At 43.0% G+C, this 20,724-nt stretch overlaps 1 protein-coding gene across 1 annotated transcript in view; it reads left to right on the top strand.

Moving 5' to 3' along the window:
• LOC124605636 (membrane-bound alkaline phosphatase-like) overlaps positions 1-20,724 on the top strand; it is a 199,344-nt gene that overhangs the window by 159,513 nt on the left and 19,107 nt on the right. The window contains exons 6-7 of the mRNA XM_047137454.1: positions 7,130-7,334; positions 15,201-15,335. Coding sequence (XP_046993410.1) covers positions 7,130-7,334; positions 15,201-15,335 — 340 coding nt within the window. The remainder of the gene's footprint in view (positions 1-7,129; positions 7,335-15,200; positions 15,336-20,724) is intronic.

Below are 20,724 nucleotides of genomic sequence, written 5' to 3'. Positions count from 1 at the left end.
TGTCTGGTAGTTAGTAGCAGCAGTAGTAGTAGTAGTAGTAGTAGTAGAAGTAGTAAATTCTGAGTACCATAATTGAACACAAATCACTTCAGGAAAACGGAATGCACATAGAAAGAGTCAAAGGTCACGGTAAAAAAGAATGCTCTAAATGTGCCACGTTCAAAGTCTGATCTGGATGAGCCATAGTTATCGTCCCGACTGGACGAGAAAGAGTTTGAATTCGGAGTAGCAGACGACTAGAACGATTAGCAGATAGTATGGAGTCCAGGTGCTAGTCACAGCTTCTGGGTCCACGTCTCTTCAGTAGAGAGGCCACTCTGGCAGTTTCAGGATAGGATATTTACACGAACTGTGCCGTCGTCACCCCGCTAGCTCCCGAGTGAGATCCGTATTGCTGGAATACTTCGGCAATCCGCGCGTGCACCAGGAAGCTCATTCGGAGTGAACTGGCGCATCACGGTCCTCGCGCGGGCCTAAATACTGACCAGTTCCTGGATACTGCTGGCACTATTTTCGGTCACGTGGCCTTCGGAGGATGAAAGGCCCGCTTGGCCTGTGATCTCCGGCAGTTGACTAGTTGCCTTCTGGTGGCGGGGCAAAGCGCTGCCCCTCGTGTCTGTCGTCTGTAGAGACGTCCGTTGCTGGCATAGCCTCTTTAAGTTTTTGGTTGCTGGCTCAGTAGGCGCACGGCCTCGATGTCCCTAAGGCGAGTCATAGTCCCCAGCCTTCCAATGCCTATAGATCTGACACAATTCAGCTATCAAATTTCAATCTGTCCATGCTGGAAGTGCCTCGTTCCATCGGCTTTATCTTCATAACCCATACTAGGCCAACATTTGAACGTCATCTAATATTTCGGTAATTACACTCCTGGAAATTGAAATAAGAACACCGTGAATTCATTGTCCCAGGAAGGGGAAACTTTATTGACACATTCCTGGGGTCAGATACATCACATGATCACACTGACAGAATCACAGGCACATAGACACAGGCAACAGAGCATGCACAATGTCGGCACTAGTACAGTGTATATCCACCTTTCGCAGCAATGCAGGCTGCTATTCTCCCATGGAGACGATCGTAGAGATGCTCGATGTAGTCCTGTGGAACGGCTTGCCATGCCATTTCCACCTGGCGCCTCAGTTGGACCAGCGTTCGTGCTGGACGTGCAGACCGCGTGAGACGACGCTTCATCCAGTCCCAAACATGCTCAATGGGGGACAGATCCGGAGATCTTGCTGGCCAGGGTAGTTGACTTACACCTTCTAGAGCACGTTGGGTGGCACGGGATACATGCGGACGTGCATTGTCCTGTTGGAACAGCAAGTTCCCTTGCCGGTCTAGGAATGGTAGAACGATGGGTTCGATGACGGTTTGGATGTACCGTGCACTATTCAGTGTCCCTCGACGATCACAAGTGGTGTACGGCCAGTGTAGGAGATCGCTCCCCACACCATGATGCCGGGTGTTGGCCCTGTGTGCCTCGGTCGTATGCAGTCCTGATTGTGGCGCTCACCTGCACGGCGCCAAACACGCATACGACCATCATTGGCACCAAGGCAGAAGCGACTCTCATCGCTGAAGATGACACGTCTCCATTCGTCCCTCCATTCACGCCTGTCGCGACACCACTGGAGGCGGGCTGCACGTGTTGGGGCGTGAGCGGAAGACGGCCTAACGGTGTGCGGGACCGTAGCCCAGCTTCATGGAGACAATTGCGAATGGTCCTCGCCGATACCCCAGGAGCAACAGTGTCCCTAATTTGCTGGGAAGTGGCGGTGCGGTCCCCTACGGCACTGCGTAGGATCCTACGGTCTTGGCGTGCATCCGTGCGTCGCTGCGGTCCGGTCCCAGGTCGACGGGCACGTGCACCTTCCGCCGACCACTGGCGACAACATCGATGTACTGTGGAGACCTCACGCCCCACGTGTTGAGCAATTCGGCGGTACGTCCACCCGGCCTCCCGCATGCCCACTATACGCCCTCGCTCAAAGTCCGTCAACTGCACATACGGTTCACGTCCACGCTGTCGCGGCATGCTACCAGTGTTAAAGACTGCGATGGAGCTCCGTATGCCACGGCAAACTGGCTGACACTGACGGCGGCGGTTCAGAAATGCTGCGCAGCTAGCGCCATTCGACGGCCAACACCGCGGTTCCTGGTGTGTACGCTGTGCCGTGCGTGTGATCATTGCTTGTACAGCCCTCTCGCAGTGTCCGGAGCAAGTATGGTGGGTCTGACACACCGGTGTCAATGTGTTCTTTTTTCCATTTCCAGGAGTGTATTTGAACTATGCTGGTGGCGGTAATACTGCATAGTTTTTAAAATTCAAGGAATTTTATAAGGAAAGTATACTTTTGTTCATTTTACCTGAAAGTCACTCAACTCAAAACAGACCCTTTATGGCAGTGTTAATGAATTATTCGTTAGTTTAGGAGAGAATGTAAAGTAATGGTTAGCGAATGAGAATGTACATGCAGTTCAGAGACATAACATGAATACTCACACAGACAATCTCTATGTAACAATAACTATCTCCTACAAATACTGCCACTCTGTCCGTGGTATTGGCCTCATCTGTGCCGAAACTGCAATTCATGCGGCTATCGCGTCGCGTCAGAAAAAAAAAAAAAACAAACAAACAGCACAGTTCTGTAATTTGTACAGAACGGGCATCTTTATTGCAAGTAGTTATCCTAGCACAGTGAAAGGCAAGATGTCCAGATGTGCCAACCAAACAACGGTGCTGTGTACAAACGACATAGTGCTTTCTGATTGCATCACCTGCCTGATACAGCACAAAGAATATTTTCTAATAATAAGGTAACCAAGGCCAGAAAGCGAGATGTGTTACACCTTCCAGTGTGGATGAATTCATTAACAAGTTTAAATTCAGTTCTGTGCGTTCAGTGTTTAATCAATTGTATTTTTCCACTTTCCCCCGTGAACGACACACACAACAGACCTTGCTGTCGAAGGGTCGCTCGCGTCTCTCAACGATTCACACAGCCTTACCGTAGGTGTAACCACAACGGAGAGGTATCTGTTGAGAAGCCAAAAAACGGGTGGTTCGTGATGAGGGGCAGCCGCTTCCCCAGTAGTTACAGGGGCAATAGACTCGGTTGTTGTTTGATTTCCCTCGTAATACCAGTTAACATGGTCTTACTGCGACAGTACAGCGAATGGCTGAAAGCAAGAGAATACTACAGCCGTTATTTTACCTTGTATATGCTACTCTGCTGCGTGCCTGAATAGTGATGGCATCAACTAGAGTATAATATTCCGAAGGTAAATTAGTCCCCCATTCGAATCTCTCGATGGGGATTGCTCAGGAAGAAGTCGTCGTCTGGAGGAACAAACTCGCATTCTACGGGTCAGAGCGTAAAATTTTCGATCCCTTAATCAGATTGATAGGTTAGAAAATTTCAGAAGGGAAGTGGATAGGTTGAAATTTGTTGTTTTGAGAACTGGTGAAGTTCGGTGACGGGAGGAAGGACCTCTGGTCAGGTGAGTACAGGGTCACAAATACAAAATGTAACAAGGGTAATGCAGCAGTAGAACTTACAATGAACAGCAAATTTGATATGCTGGTAGCCTGCTATGTACAGCATAGCTAAAAAGTTATCGTAGTCAAGAAAGACAGGAATCTAATACCCACCACAGTAGTGCAGGGTGAAATGCCAAATAGTTTCCCAGATGGTGAAGGCACTGAAAGAATCTGAAGAGATCAAAAATATTCAGATATTACAGGGAGAACAACATTTAATTGTGATGAGGAGCTGGAATTAAATAGAACAGAAAGGAAGAGAAGGAAAACTAGTTGGTGAATACAGATTAGGGAAAAGCAATGAAGGAAGAAGGTGCCTGCAGAATTTAGAACAGACTGTAATTAAATCATCGTTAACCCTTGATTTACGAAACATGAGAGAAGGATGTGTATGAGGAAGAGATCAGAAGACACCAGAAACTTTCAGATTAATTGTATGAAGGTAAGACAAAGATTTAGGAACCAGAATTCTAAATGTAAGACATATTCAGATGCAGAAGTGAGCTCTGGTCACAATATGTTGGTTTTGAACTGTATATTAAAACTGAACAGATAGTAAAACAGAGGGAAATTAAGGAGATGGGATCTGAATAAGTTGAAAGAAGCAGTATTAGCCAACGAGTTACTCATACAGGGGGAGGAATGAGGTGAAAGACGAGTGGGTAGCTTTAAGAGATGAAATAGTGAAAGCAGCAGAGGATGAAACAGGTATAAAGACAAAGCCTAGTCGAAATCCTTGGACATCACAGGAGATACTGAATTTGGTTGATAAAAGGAGGAAATATAAAAATTCAGCAAATGAAGCAGGCAAAAGTGAATGCAGACGTTTTAAGAAATGGGACTGTCGAAAGTGTAAATTGCTACGTAGGAATGGCTAGTGGTCAAATACAAGTGTACAGAATCACGTGTAACTAGAGGAATGATAGAAACCGCCTATAAGATAATTAAAGAGACGTTTGCGGAGTAGAGAAGCAGCTTCATAGCATCAAGAGCTCAGATGGAAATCCGGTAGCAAGCAATGAAGGGAAAGCTGAAAAGTGGAAAGGGTATGTAGACGAACTATACAGGGAAAAGGACGTGAAGGCTATATTACAGGAAGAGGAGTACATGAATATAAAAAGGGAGATATGATAGTGTGATATAATGTGATAAGAATTCGGCAGAGCATTCAAAGAACTACATCGAAATAAGGGCCTGTAGAAGATGACATTGGCTCAGAACTACTGGCAACCTTGGGAGAAACAGCTATGACGAAACTGTTCCACCTGGAGAGAAGGATATATGAGCCACACGAAACACCAACAAACTTCAAGAAGAATATGATAATTCAGCTTCCAAACAAAGCAGGTGCTAACAGTGGTGAGTAGCTACCAACAAACTATCAGTTTAATAAGTCATGGTCGGAAAATAATACCAAGAATTCTGTGGAGAAGAATGGAAAATTTTTTGTACGTCCATCTTTGTAGTTGTTACAAGGACTTAGACTGATCAATATGAAATGGAAATTACAGCGCCTGCAGCCGTCTCGTCGGCATTTAATTTGTTTACGCATCCAGTTCCGGTGTTCTTTAACATCTTCTTCAGGCTCCTTGATCACGTAACTTGGGAAGAATCAGATCTCGTATGCGGTCATAACAGGAGCTAAAATTAATATTTGATCCTGTTATGACTGTACACGAGACTGGATTCCTCGCAATTTACATTGGTCTAGGGGTCTGAAGATGGTGTAATGCAACACCGAAACTGGTTGCGTAAATAAATTAAATGCAAAAGACATGACCGAAAGCGTTTTAATTTTCATTTCAGTGGAAAAATCGGCATAAGCGAACCTCAGGGAAGATCAGTTTGGATTACCTAATAATATAGGTACTTACGTTAGAAGATAAGTTAAGGAAAAGTAAACCTACGTTGACAGCATTGTAGGCTTAGGGAAAGCTTTTGAAAATGTAGATTGGAATTCAGTCTTCAAAATTCTGATGGTAGCAGGGTGAAATACAGGAAGCTAAAGGCTATTTACACTTTTATGGAAACTAGGTGGCAGTTCTGAGTCGAGGGGCATGAAAGGGAAGCAGTGGTCGAGAAGGGTGAAAGTTCAGATCGACCACACGAGCAATACTGGAATGGAAGTGAGGTCTTCATTTCTTCGCGATACTTAAACGATCTCTATTTATAACTCCCGAATCTGGCATCAGACCAACAACCAACTAGTGCATTTAAGCCATGCGAATTTAAGGTTATGCGTATTTCACAACGTAGTTAGAAATGCGATCCTGGACAGCTTCACATACGCCGAAATCTAGCCTCATTTGGAGACCAGCAACTAAATACAGCAAATGAGCTGCTTTAACCGACGTCAGATAGATCGAGCATCAGCTACGCTACAATTCCCCTAAACTTAAACTGACAGTAACAAGCCCTGCCACGTTAAAAAGAGGAAAAGCAATACCACAAATACTACAACAGTCTTCATCTCCAGGTGATAAACTAGTGAGTGCACTACTTAACAGTTTCAAAAAACAATGACCGCCGACGTAACCCTAGGCTGCAAACCCACTGAAGCACAAAAAGTTCAGACTTTGCGATAAAACATTAAATATGAGCACCAACGCCTAGCAACGTATTAGAAAAATTTGCTGAACTGCGCTGACCCCATGCCGGATGACGAGCAATATAACCAAGAGACACGTTTCCTTATTTCTTGCCGGCCTTTGTAGCCGAGGGGTTCTAGGTGCTTCAGTATGGAACCGCACTAACGCTACGATCGCAGGTTCGAATCCTGCCTCGGGCATGCATGTGTGTGATATCCTTAGGTTAGTTAGGTTTAAGTAGTTCTAAGTTTTAGGGGACTGATGACCTCGGATTTTAAGTCCTATAGTGCTCAGAGCCATTTGAACCTTATTTTTTTACTAATGTACAATTTAAGAAAATACTTGCAACCGAAGACAAGCCCTTTCTACGAGCATCGAACCCTTTCTCATTAATATTACAAACATCGTCTGACTGGTACAAGGTAAAATGACGACGAAGTATCATCGTCAGACCAGAATTAACAGGTGCGATTGTAATCGGCGCGCCGGCCGGACTGGCCGTGCGGTTCTAGGCGCTACAGTCTGGAGCCGAGCGACCGCTACGGTCGCAGGTTGAATCCTGCCTCGAGCATGCATGTGTGTGATGTCCTTAGGTTAGTTAGGTTTAATTAGTTCTAAGGTCTAGGCGACTGGTGACCTCAGAAGTTAAGTCGCATAGTGCTCAGAGCCATTTTTCTGTAATCGGCGCAGCACTTGAAACCACATAAATACTTGCAGAAAAACTAGAGCTAGTCACAGCTTAATTAACATCAAACGGATTCTTCTCAAAGGAAAGTCGCAAGCACAACATATCACCAAGTGCGATAAAATCTTCGTCGCTGCTCGTATTCCCTTACCAGCAGCTAACACCACCAGAAAAACACATCATCATTGTACCAGCAAACATCGTCAGCCGGAAGCCGGCGGCTGGTCCCTCCCATCTGATACAGACTGTAAATGCCACTTTTTCTGCCTCTAATATTCACGTGATTTATCTGTTTATGGTATGCAGGTGATAATGGGAGGTGGACGCCGCGAGTTTCGACCAAAGACGTCAGACGACGAGGAGGAGGGCGGCAAAGGAAGGAGAAAGGACGGCCGTGACCTCATTGAAGAATGGAAGGCCGACAAATTGAGGCGAGGATCGTCCAGCAAGTACGTCTGGAACAAGGATCAACTGCTCCAAAACGACACCGTCGCCGCCGAGTACATACTGGGTATTATACACTATACTTGTCATAGGCACCTACTGCTGACCGGCCGCAGTGGTCTAGAGGTTCTAGGCGCTTCAGTCCGGAACCGCGTGACCACCACGGTCGCAGGTTCGAACCCTGCCTCGGGCATGGATGTGCGTGATGAACTTAGGTTAGTTAGGTTTAAGTAGTTCTAAGTTCTAGGGGACTCATGACCTCAGATGTTAAATCCCATAGTGCTCAGAGCCAGTTGAACCATTTTTGAATCTATTGCTGACTCCTTTAAAATCCTTCAGGAACAGGCCAACTAGCGAATTTAGGTTGGGAATTCTGACCATATTTCGTTATTGCTGACTCCTTTAAAATCCTTCGGAAACAGGCCAGCTAGCGATTGTAGGTTGGGAATTCTGACCATATTTCTCTATTTGTAAATGCCCGTCTCGTCACCTGCTGCTCTGTTATGAGATCATGCTTGACCAGTGATTCAGTAAATGTGCCTACACGGTAGTCACAAAACGAAATTTCCTGCCTTCCATTCGGCAAAGAACTCCGTTCTGGCTATCCATTTTTCCTGTCAGAGTCATTTGTGCATCGATGGCTTGGCGTGATTTTAGTGCACCCATCTGCCGGCTGTTAACAGCGTGCCTCTAGACCAGAGCCGGTACGTCTCCTGAAGATACCGAGCGAAGGTGGCGCAGTGCGACGTGCTGGACTAGTATTCATGACGACGACGATTCAAACCGCATTGTCTTCAGACATAATAATCCAGCCACTTCTCTAAACCACGTGAAATGGCCTTCTCCAACAGCTGAGATCCATCAGTAATGATCCCATAGTCCACAGCACGTCGATCGCTGACGTTCTCCCCTTACCGCTAGTAGCTCCATAGTTGTTCTCAGTAGCCTCAGAGTGTCCTCTCAACGAGAAAATACTTTTTGGGAAACCAACTCAGGTTCTCCTTGAATTACACGCGCAAAAACTTAGCCACAGAGGTAATTCGTGAACAGCACTACAGGGTTTGTTTCACAATAGGATGACGCAAACTCACATATGGCTGTTGTAACCTAACATTCTCCACAGAGTGCTGGCTTCTCCTGTTAGATCACCAGATCTGTCTCCAGTCGAACGCATACGGAACAACATCGGACAAAAACTCCAGCGTCGTCCACAAACAGCATTGTCCGTCCCTGCAGTGAGCGACCAAAAGCAAGAGGCACGGAATTCTGTCTCATAAAATGACGGCCGGCAACTGCACAACACAGTTCATGGGCGTTCGCATGCCCGTATTCCACGTTCTGGTGGCCGTTAATAGTATTCCACCATTTCAGATTTATAGTGGCGTATCTTGCGCTTAGTTTAAGCTGTAATCTTGCAATATTAATCACTTAAACAACATTTTACCTTCCCCTAACTTCATTACTTTGGATTAATTATTTTTTGGTGATGCTATTTTTTTTCCCCGTTGGTAATCATTTTTTATTTTTTTAACCACTCCATCATGGGATGAGTAGCACTTGCTTCGAACGTCCTCACTTTTTTATTGGATGTATTCCACTTACTGTCTTTACAGTTTTTTCTCGCTACACACACATACTGTCATTCCGTCTCTTTTTCTTATTAGTATTTTCCAAACATTCCATTCCTCCCAAATTCTGCGGATAGCCTCCGCATTTCCTCTCTTATCTATTTATCTACTATCAAACACCTTTCTGTTGCACCACATCGCAGACGCATCTGTTCTATTTCCGGTTTTCTCGTATTAAAGCGATTCACTTCCGTGTCATGCTGTGCTCCAGACGTACTTCACTAGATATATCACTCTCAAATTAGAGCCGATGTTTGGCCCACACGGATAGCCGAGCTCGTGGACGAGTCGCTTCTGGGATTAGGAGAGGGGAGCTTGCCCCATCTCTTCGATTAACGCGGAGAGCTGTTGAGCTGGCGAGCCTGGATGTGGTTTTTGGGAGTTACCTAATTAGAACTAAGTAAATGCCGGACTGGTACCCAAGTACCGCCACAGATACATGCAATGCCAACGTTTGGAAATTGTTCTCACACTTGAACATAAGATTTATTCTAGACGAATACATTTGGGGGTATACACAGACTCCGTCCCATGTGAAATGGTGACTTCAAGGAGGACATCGGTCCCCCACTGCACAATCATCTGCCGGTCGTTCACATAACAATGCTGCTCACGTTAAAGAAACGGGCAAGGACAATGAAGAAAAAGAAGAAGAAACGAAGGCCACTGTTAACACATCATCTGCCCAGGAATACAGTTACTGCATTTTCTAGTCTGCGTTTTAAACATGTCATGAGTTATTGTATTTCGAAGACAGAAAAATACCATATCTTCGTCTACTTCGTCACCAATTTTCATCAGTGACCTGCTGTTCTCCATTCTGCTAGTCCCCTGTTGCGTCTCAATCCACAATTTGCTCCAGTTAGACTGTTCATTTCATTCAAGACCTCCCGCAATTTTTCCTCACTAGTACGAAGGATAACAATATAATCAGCGGATCTTATAAATGATCCCCTTTCAGGTATGCATTTAATCCCACTCCTTTGGCTTTCTTCTATATCCGTGATTGCTTCTTCGATGTTATAAAATTATATAATTACATCACTGTTCTGATGACACAAAGCCGCCTCTTGATAAGCTTACCAGTAATTTATTAACTGACTTAACGCAACCAGGTAGTATACTTCCGTACTTCCCCTATCAAACATACAAGTCGAGGCATACCTACTAATATCGCGCCGGACCTCCTTTTGCCCGGCGTAGTGTAGCAGCTCCACGTGGCGTGGCATCGGTAAGTCGTTGGGTGTCCGCTGCAGAAATACTGAACCATGGTGCTTTTATAGCCTTCCATGAATGCGACAGTGTTGCAGTGCAAGTTGGTGTGCACGCACTAGTCTCTCGATTAGGTAACATAAATATTCGATGAGATCATGTGGGGCGGACTGGATGGCCAAATCATTCACTCTAATTGTTCATAATATTCTTCAAATCAAGCACGTGCAGTTCTGACCTGATGACATGGTGCATTGCCATCGATAAAAATTCCGTCGTTGTTTGGGACCATCAAGTACATGAATGGCAGCAAATGGTCTCCAAGTAGCCAAACATAAATATTTCCAATCAATGATCGGTTCAGTTGGAACAAAGGACCCAGTTCAGTCCATGCAAACGGAGCCTACAACTTCGTAGAGCCACCACCAGATTCACAGTGCCTTGTTGACAACCTCGGTCCATGGCTTCGTGGGGTCATCGCCACACTCAAACCATACCATCAGCTCTTACCAGTTTAAATCTGATCAGGCCACGGCTTTTCAGTCGTCTACAGTCCAATCGATATGGTGCCGAGGCCAGGAGAGGCGCTGTAGGCAATGTTGTGCTGTTAGCAAAGGCATTCCGTCGGTCGTCTGCTGCCATGGAACATTAACGCAAAGTTTCGCCGCACTATCCTTAAGAATATGTCCGCCGTAAGTCCAATGCAGCTGTTTCACGCAGTGTTGCTTGTCTGTTAGCACTGACAAAGTGCGGCAAAAGCCGCTTCTTTTGGTCGTCAAGTGATGTCCGTCGGCCACTGCGTTGTCCACGGTGAGAAGTAATGCCTCAAATTTGGTATTCTCGGCACACTCTCAACACTGTAGGTTCAAATGGCTCTGAGCACTATGGGATTCACTGTTTACGCAGGACGAACCTAAAGTTGCACACTCAGACGCCAAAGCGCGTTTCGTCGAGGATTAACAACGTAAAAATGTCTGTTACAAAATTTCGTCCTTCCATATTTTTGTTAGAAAATGGACGTCAAATAAACGCACTTTGACACTACTGTAACCATTTGTCCGGCAAGAATCGTCATTAAATACATACAGCCACGCTGACAACTAGTTATAGTAGTGCGAAGAGTTTTGCGTTAGAATATTCGAATTAACGAGTGCTATTTCGGTTCTACGTGTAGTTTTTTCCCTGATTCTGATATTCCCATTAATGCTTTTGTACACATCGTTTATTAGACGATGTGTAAAATGGCTCTGAGCACTATGGGACTTAACATCTATGGTCATCAGTCCCCTAGAACTTAGAACTACTTAAACCTAACTAACCTAAGGACATCACACAACACCCAGCCATCACGAGGCAGAGAAAATCCCTGACCCCGCCGGGAATCGAACCCGGGAACCCGGGCGTGGGAAGCGAGAACGCTACCGCACGACCACGAGATGCGGGCTAGACGATGTGTACCGTACCCCACAAATTAATAAAGAACTCAACAGTTTTTGGTCGGACATGTAAAAAATAATCATGAAGTGTAATACTCAATTAAAAATATATTACCTGTCGTAACATTGAAATATTTATGAAAAATTTTCGCTGTGTAAAGACGTGAAACATACATACTATATTTTGTAGCAGGGAGATACACGGAGGTCGATTCGAGCAATTGCACTAAAGATTGTGTGTCTTGTGAGAGACATGCAGCCACTGGTAGTGAATTTAAAATACTGTGCAGTCTTTAGTACAATTGCGCGAATCGACCTCCGTGTATTTCCCAACATCTAGCGATTCGCTGGATCATGTTTCTGTTAACTCTTCGCTTAAAACTTCAATGATGAAAACGACTGATTTCTCGTTTCTGTGTTAGTACTAAATAATTCTACTATTTTTACATAAGACCTGCTGTTATTCCTGTATTACGATTCAGAAGGCAGATACCATATTATTATGTCTAAATTTACAGAATTAAACAAAATTAAATCTAAATGCGGAAACAAACATGCGAGCTTCAGTATTCCAACGCAAAACGCTACCCACTGCAGCAACAGGGCAATGTAGATATACTGTTTGAATCAAGATACTTGTTAAAATTGTAAATCTGTCAAACTACATACAGCTTTCTTTAATGACATGCTTTACACCAGAGTTAACTCGGACAAGGTGAGTTGTCACCCTGCGCGGAAAGGAATTTTCGCTCTCAGCGCTTGGAGAGTGCCCACCCCTCCGTTCTGAATCTCCATGCGCTGTCACCAACTGAGCTGCGCAATTTGTCCGTTAAGAACGAAAAATTCTCTGCTCACTTAGGTGCAGGCGGAGCTACACTGCAGGAACTGAGGCAGATGCACACCATTTACTCTGAAGTCTTTCTCAAAAAATGGCTCTGAGCACTATGAAACTTAACATTTGAGGTCATCGGTCCCCTAGAACTTAGAACTACTTAAACCTAACTAACCTAAGGACATCACACACATCCATGCCCGAGGCAGGATTCGAACCTGCAACCGTAGCGGTCACGTGGTTCCAGACTGAAGCGGCTAGAACCGCTCGGTCACAGCGGCCGGCTGCAGTCTTTCTCAAACGATTTTAAAGGAACTAGTTTGTAAAAAGGAATCGAGTTCCCACACATCTGGTAGCCTCACGTGTAAGTCTTCTGATGATCTGCGTATTAGTTCGCTAATGGTTACATTAATTGTGATACGTCAGCATTAAGTAAACTACTGGGCGACATTCAAACAGTGCGCAATGAAAAATTAAGTTTGCTATGAGTTTGCGTTTGTTGCATGTTACGTCGCACACTGCTGCATAGGAAATTAGCTAACATACTGAATTTCTCTTTAAACTAGAGATGGAATCTATATATACAATCTCGGAAAAAGGTTTGTATGTACTGCACACACTTATATTCACACTTGGAGTGTGATACATTCGTAACATCTATCATATCTTATAAATAGTGCTCATTATCAAACAAGTATTTTGCCAATGATAGCATTCGAAGTGGACTACTGCTATGTATGAGGAATGACACTCTTTTCAATGAAATAAGTGTATTTATTTTAAGGGTCTTCAATAGCTGGTGAAATCAGAATTAGTATCGCTTCGTAGCAACGGTAGCGAAGAAACTGTACGTTTATTTTTACAATGAGTATGATCTTACCGTCACATATTGATCTGGCTTGTCTTCAACTGTTTGTTTAGTGATGGATTTTTTTAGAATTCCGTCACAGTTGCAACGGCTTTAGCATGGCACCGAATAAACCCCGCTGTATTTTGGCAAAAGAACGCAGTTTTAATGTGGCAACGAGAGAAAGGGAGGAATATTTTCAAGACAGTTTAAAATAAATGTCTCTTTCTGTAGTAATTTCAGCGTACTCCGGTAACCTATTGCGCTTTGAACAATAGTGGATCGCACTGGTGTAAACCGTTACAGTCTCATAATCGTTGGGTTTCCACAGAGGTCTAGGCACAGTTGGGTATTACACCATTACCAGTGGCAAGCGACAGTTGCTATGGTCGCCTGCAGGTGCTTTGCCTCGAAGAGAGCGCGTATCCTGCAAACTATCTCTGTCGCTTCCTTATGTAGAAACACCATCATCCATGACAACAAGCAACAAGTGGAAACGAAATGCAGTAAATAACTCGCTGCAGTCACGTTTAACGGTCGCACTGGCTGCAACATTGGCAGCAGGGCGCTCAGAAGACTGGCGACACTAGCGCTCACAACACTACTGAACGCTCGTTATCTCTCAGGCAATCCGTGACGCCAGGTCTACAGAAGGATCCCAAACACGACCGACATCGTTCGTAACTTCGACGATCAGACAATCTGTTGCAGTGTCGCTTCCGTGTTAGCTTACAGTTTCTGCAAGATAGGAGTTTGTATGAAGGCTTCAGCTTTAGAACTACACGTTCCCTACCATGATGGCATCATCCATAAGGGAACCCCCACTACTACCGTTTCTCTCTCCCTTACTACAACGTTTGTGCGCTGCTATGAGTTAAGTAATTTTGTACGTGCTCTTCATGTGATTATAGGGTTGCCAAAATGCCATTCTTTGACGGGGTGATATTTTGTAACAGACATTTTTGTACTGCTGGTAGAAAATTAAGGCGCTGTGGCGTCAGAGTTTGCGAATTTTTGTGCACCTTACGTCTGTCAATTATAAACGAATAAGTTGGCAGTTTTTGTGCTCGTAACATCTAAACTAAGCTTCCAGTCACAACCATCTCGTACTGTTACTTTGCCTTAACGAATTTTAAAGACTTCTCCTGAATCGTGAAATTCATTCTTCAAGAAAAAATCCACGTTCACACATTTTAATGTCTTCTCATGGCTGCTGATAGAAACAAGTAGACATTCGAGTGCGCTTAAAACCCGTAAGTTGAGTGGAGAGAAACAATTTTATTCCTCGTGGTTCATTGATGCTATCAGACGGACAGACAAGTACACACACATTGACAAGTGAGCGCTTGAGAGAAGGGTAATTTAGGAATCCCTGACATGAACCTAACAAAGACTCACTTCGTACTTCACGTTATAGAACAATGTAACAAATCGTACCTTACATTGTAGAGGATTGTAACAAATGCGCCGGCCGCGGTGGTCTAGCGGTTCTAGGCGCTCAGTCCGGAACTGCGCGACTGCTACGGTCGCAGGTTCGAATCCTGCCTCGGGCATGGATGTGTGTGATGCCCTTAGGTTAGTTAGGTTTAAGTAGTTCTAAGTTCTAGGGGACTGATGACCACAGATGTTAAGTCCCATAGTGCTCAGAGCCATTTGAACCAATTTTTGTAACAAATGCAGTGGAAGCAACTCGAAGACCCTGGATTATTTCATCGTATGAAGCAACGTCTTAAACATTCTACAGTTCATCACAGCAGCTTGAATATCCCTTCTATAGGTTTAAATGTTGTTTCTACGGAATATTGTTTTCTGGGTAAAAGCCAAAACTACCAAGTGTCTATACATCACGGTTAACAGTCAGCTCCTAGAAGCATTAGATTTACTTAGAATATGATCTTTAGTATAGTAAGAAAGTAGTAAATCAAACTATTTTACATTGTTACCTTCTTCTTTAAGTGTTGAATATCTTTTTTCATAGGACTCTTCGAGGACTCACACATGCAGTATCACCTTGACGCAAATCCGGAAACAGAACCAAGACTCTGGGAGATGACAGAAGTTGCTATTCGTGCTCTGCAGAAGGAGCCAAATGGTTTCATACTCTTTGTAGAAGGTAAACAAATGATGAAGTAGCTTCACACAATACATTACGACCTATTAACGTTTCTAAGGACGGCTTTAGAAATGGTATCAACTTACTGAGTAGCTGTCTAGCAAATAACTTTTATTGAAATTTGATTAAAGAAACTCAGGTAACTCTCTGTGTTAGGATGTCGCTTTCAGTTTATTTATACAGCCTCTAATACGTGTTTTGGAAGAGATTTTGTACTTGGTCTTCACGAATTATTCGCAAGTCAGAAAGTACCCATCTGTTTTGTAACTGGAGCTATTACGAAGCAGTGATTCATCGACATTCTAAAGTAGAGTTGCAAACAACGTTAACTTTTCCATAATAAAAGTCGATGCATCACTCTAAAAGAATGTACCAGATTTTGAATACCTGTTGGTAAAGATCATAAGAATCCCGCAATACCCCTTCGTCTCGGCACCACTACTACAATACACATTTCCTAATTATGTAAAATTCTATGATGGTTTGTTTAACAAGATAGTCTAACTCCGTCCGCTGTAATGCTTCAGGCTGAAAATTGGTCCATTTCGACACCAATAAAGGATGATTTCCTTTCAAAATGCGTCACATATGTACAATAATTAAGATACAGGAAGAATTAATCTTCGCTCACGATTCATGTTGCAGACGTCTGAGGCATCAACTCATTCTGTCTTTCATAGGATGCATTGTGACTTAGCAGCACCGACTTGATTCGTAATTTGTTGTTTTATTTGTTTTTATTCGTACCTTTCAGTATACTGTCAAACTTCACGTATCCTGAATAGGAGCCTTTTCCATTTCTAATGATAACCATACCGAAACGCACACTACATTGCTGTAATTTTGAGTGGATATCTTTTTTTTATTTTAGTTGCTGTTTATGTGTATTGTAGAATAAGACAACGCAACGAAGTATCGAAAATGAATGCATTTTTGAAAGATAATTGCTCATATTTACAGTTCCCGTCAGCTTAGTTCATTTCATTGTTGTTGTTGTGGTCTTCAGTCCTGAGACTGGTTTGATGCAGCTCTCCATGCTACTCTATCCTGTGCAAGCTTCTTCATCTCCCAGTTCTTACTGCAACCTACATCCTTCTCAATCTGCTTGGTGTAATCATCTCTTGGTCTCCCTCTACGATTTTTACCCTCCACGCTGCCCTCCAATACCAAATTGGTGATCCATTGATGCCTCAGAACATGTCCTACCAACCGATCACTTCTTCTAGTCAAGTTGTGCCACAAACTTCTCTTCTCCACAATCCTAATCAACATCTCCTCTTTAGTTATGTGATCTGCCCATCTAATCTTCAGCATTCTTCTGTAGCACCACATTTCGAAAGCATCTATTCTCTTCTTGTCTAAACTGTTTATCGTCCATGTTTCACTTCCATACATGGCTACACTCCATACAAATACTTTCAGAAATGACTTCCTAACAATTAAATCAATACTCGATGTTAACAAATTTCTCTTCTTTAGAAACGCTTTCCTCGCCATTGCCAGTCTACATTTTATATCCCCTCAACTTCAACCATAATGTTCTTTTGCTCCCCATATAGCAAAACTCCTTTCCTACTTCAAGTGTGTCATTTCCTAATCTAATTCTCTCAGCATCGCCCAACTTAATTCGACTACATTCCATTAACCTCGTTTTGCTTTTCTTGATGTTCTTATATCCTCCCTTCAAGACATCATCCACTCCGTTCAACTGCTCTTCCAAGTCCTTTGCTGTCTCTGACAGAATTATAATGTCATCGGCGAACCTCAAAGTTTTTATTTCTTCTCCATGGATTTTAATACCTACTCCGAATTGTTCTTTTGTTTCCCTTACTTCCTGCTCAATATACAGATTGGATAACATCGGGGAAAGGCTACAACCCTGTCTCACTCCCTTCCCAACCACTGCTTCCCTTTCATGCCCCTCAACTCTTATAACTGCCATTTGGTTTCTGTACAAATTGTAAATAGCCTTTCGCTCCCTATATTTTACCCCTGCCACCTTCAGAATTTGAAAGAGTGTATTCCAGTCAACATCGACAAAACGTAGGTTTGCCTTTCCTTAATCCAGCTACTAAGATAAGTCGTAGAGTCAGTATTGCCTCACGTGTTCCAATATTTCTACGGAATCCAAACTGATCTTCCCCAAGGTCGGCTTCTACTAATTTTTCCATTCGTCTGTAAAGAATTCGCGTTAGTATTTTGCAGCCGTGACTGATTAAACTGATAGTTCGATAATTTTCACATCTGTCAATACCTGCTTTCTTTGGGATTTGAATTATTATGTTCTTCTTGAAGTCTGAGGGTATTTCGCCTGTTTCATACATCCTGCTCACCAGATGGTAGAGTTTTGTCAGGACTGGCTCTCCCGAGGCCGTGAGTAGTTCTAATGGAATGTTGTCTACTCCCGGGGCCTTCTTTCGCCTCGGGTCTTTCAGTGCTGTGTCGAACTCTTCACGCGGTATCATATCTCCAATTTCATCTTCATCCTCTTTCATTTCCATAATACTGTCCTCAAGTACATCGCCCTTGTATAGACCCTCTTTATACTCCTTCCACATTTCTGCTTTCCCTTCTTTGCTTAGAACTGGGTTTCCATCTGAGCTCTTGATATTCATACAAGTGGTTCTCTTTCCTCCAAAGGTCTCTTTAATTTTTCTGTAGGCAGTATCTATCTTACTTCTAGTGAGATAAGCCTCTACATCCTTACATTTGTCCTCTAGCCATCCCTGCTTAGCCATTTTGCACTTCCTGTCGGTCTCATTTTTGAGATGTTTGTATTCCTTTTTGCCTGCTTCATTTACTGCATTTTTAAATTTTTTCCTTTCATCGATTAAATTAAATGTTTCTTCTGTTACCCAAGGATTTCTACTAGCCCTCGACTTTTTACCTACTTGATCCACTGCTGCCTTCACTACTTCATCCCCCAAAGCTAGCCATTCTTCTCCTACTGTATTTCTTTCCCCCACTCATGCCATTTGTTCCCTTACGCTCCCCCTGAAAGTCTGTATAACCTCTCGTTCTTTCAGTTTATCCAGGTCCCATCTCCTTAAATTCCCACCTTTTTGCAGTTTCTTCGGTTTTAATCTACAGTTCATAACCAATAGATTATGGTCAGAGTCCATATCTGCCCCTGGAAATGTCCTACAATTTAAAACCTGGTTCCTAAATCTCTTTCTTACCATGATATAATCTATCTGATACCTTTCAGTATCTCCAGGATTATTCCATGTATACAACCTTCTTTCATGATTCTTGAACCAAGTGTTAGCTATGATTAAGTTAAGCTCTGCACAAAATTCTACCAGGCGGCTTCCTCTTTCATTTCTTACCCCCAATCCATATTCACCTACTGCGTTTCCTTCTCTCCATTTTCCTACTACCGAATTCCAGTCACCCATGACTATTAAATTTTCGTCTCCTTCACTATTTGAATAATTTCTTTTATTTCATCATACATTTCTTCAATTTCTTCGTCATCAGCAGAGTTAGTTGGCATATAAACTTGTACTACTGTAGTAGGCGTGGGCTTCGTGTCTATCTTGACCACAATAATGCGTTCACTATGCTGTTAATAGTAGCTTACCCGCATTCCTATTATTTTATTGCCGGCCGCGGTGGTCTCGCGGTTCTAGGCTCTCAGTCCGGAACCGCCCGACTGCTACGGTCGCAGGTTCGAATCCTGCCTCGGGCATGAATGTGTGTGATGTCCTTAGGTTAGTTAGGTTCTAGGGGACTGATGACCACAGATGTTAAGTCCCATAGTGCTCAGAGCCATTTGAACGATTTTTTATTATTTTATTCATTATTAAACCTACTCCTGCATTACCCCTTTTTTACTTTGTATTTATAACCCTGTATTCGCCTGACCAAAAGTCTTGTTCCTCCTGCCACCGAACTTCACTAATTCCCACTATATCTAACTTTAACCTATCCATTTCCCTTTTTAAGTTTTCTAACCTACCTGCCCGATTAAGGGATCTGACATTCCACGCTCCGATCCGTAGAACGCCAGTTTTCATTCTCCTGACAACGACGTCCTCCTGAGTAGTCCCCACCCGGAGATCCGAATGGGGGACTATTTTACCTCCGGAATATTTTACCCAAGAGGACGCCATCATCATTAACCATACAGTAAAGCTGCTTGCCCTCGGGAAAAATTACGGCTGTAGTTTCCCCTTGCTTTCAACCGTTCGCAGTACCAGCACAGCAAGGCCGTTTTGGTTAATGTTGCAAGGCGAGATCAGTCAATCATCCAGACTGTTGTCCCTGCAACTACTGAAAAGGCTGCTGCCCCTCTTCAGGAACCACGCGTTTGTCTGGCCTCTCTACAGATACCCCTCCGTTGTGGTTGCACCTACGGTACGGCTATCTGTACCGCTGAGGCACGCAAGTCTCCCCACCAACAGCAAGGTCCATGGTCCATTACAATTTTTAAAAAAATAATTAACATGCAAATTAGTCCATACACATGGTGGGTTAATATAAGCTTTCATTCGTTAATTTTAATAATCAATTTGTATTATAGAATATCTCATACAAATTGCAGATCACGTCGGACTCTGGGCTCATGTAGAACGAATGAGAGACAGTTTTCAGAATCGACATAATTTCAAAATAATCATAGCTGGAAAAAGTGTTAAAGACTGCCCTTCTTCGAATTCCGGCGTACTTACGGGATCTGAAGACATCAGTTTCCTAAAACAATAAGAATCAGTTCTCAGTACAACTGGATTGTAAAATCGCTAGTTCTAATCTTTTACTTTTAAGTTCCGTAGTTGTTAACAAACAGAAATATTACTTAACAAATATTGGTTCATAGCTTTTATAAAAAAAAATTTTTTATCATTAATTACTATTCAGACAAAAATGCGAGAATTTACAACAAATTAAAACGTAGTATATCATCAAATATAAATTAAAAAACCTTTGAATTTCTAGAGATTGAGGAGCGTTAACCATGTATAATTTCGTAATTCAGAAACAGGTATTTCACATACCTGAATCAAATTAATTTATCTTCCTTCAACCAGTAATACAAAAAATTATATTATTTTATTAAAAAATTATGATTCAGTACTTGTTGTTTAATATTTCCACTTGCTAATAATTTGTAATCAAAGTAAAAGTTATAAAATTACTAGTAGATGGTTATATCACTTTCATTGTTCGAATTTCACGTAGTTAACGCCCTTAATGTCCAATATCATGAACTCATATCATATCAAAAGCGTGTTAATAACTGGAAGGTAAACTATTTATGAATCCCAGTACCGATAGATACTGTAACTTCACGAAGCTAACAACGCCTCTGACAAGTGCTGCATTCTCTTGAGTGTTTCCAGTACCTCTAAATCTCGACGATTTTAGATTTTTATCTTTCATTTATTAA

Source organism: Schistocerca americana, chromosome 3, assembly GCF_021461395.2.
Source record: "Schistocerca americana isolate TAMUIC-IGC-003095 chromosome 3, iqSchAmer2.1, whole genome shotgun sequence".
Classification (NCBI taxonomy): Eukaryota; Metazoa; Arthropoda; class Insecta; order Orthoptera; family Acrididae; genus Schistocerca; species Schistocerca americana.
Note: the sequence above shows the minus strand (reverse complement) of the source record. Positions and strands in the feature narration are given on the sequence as shown.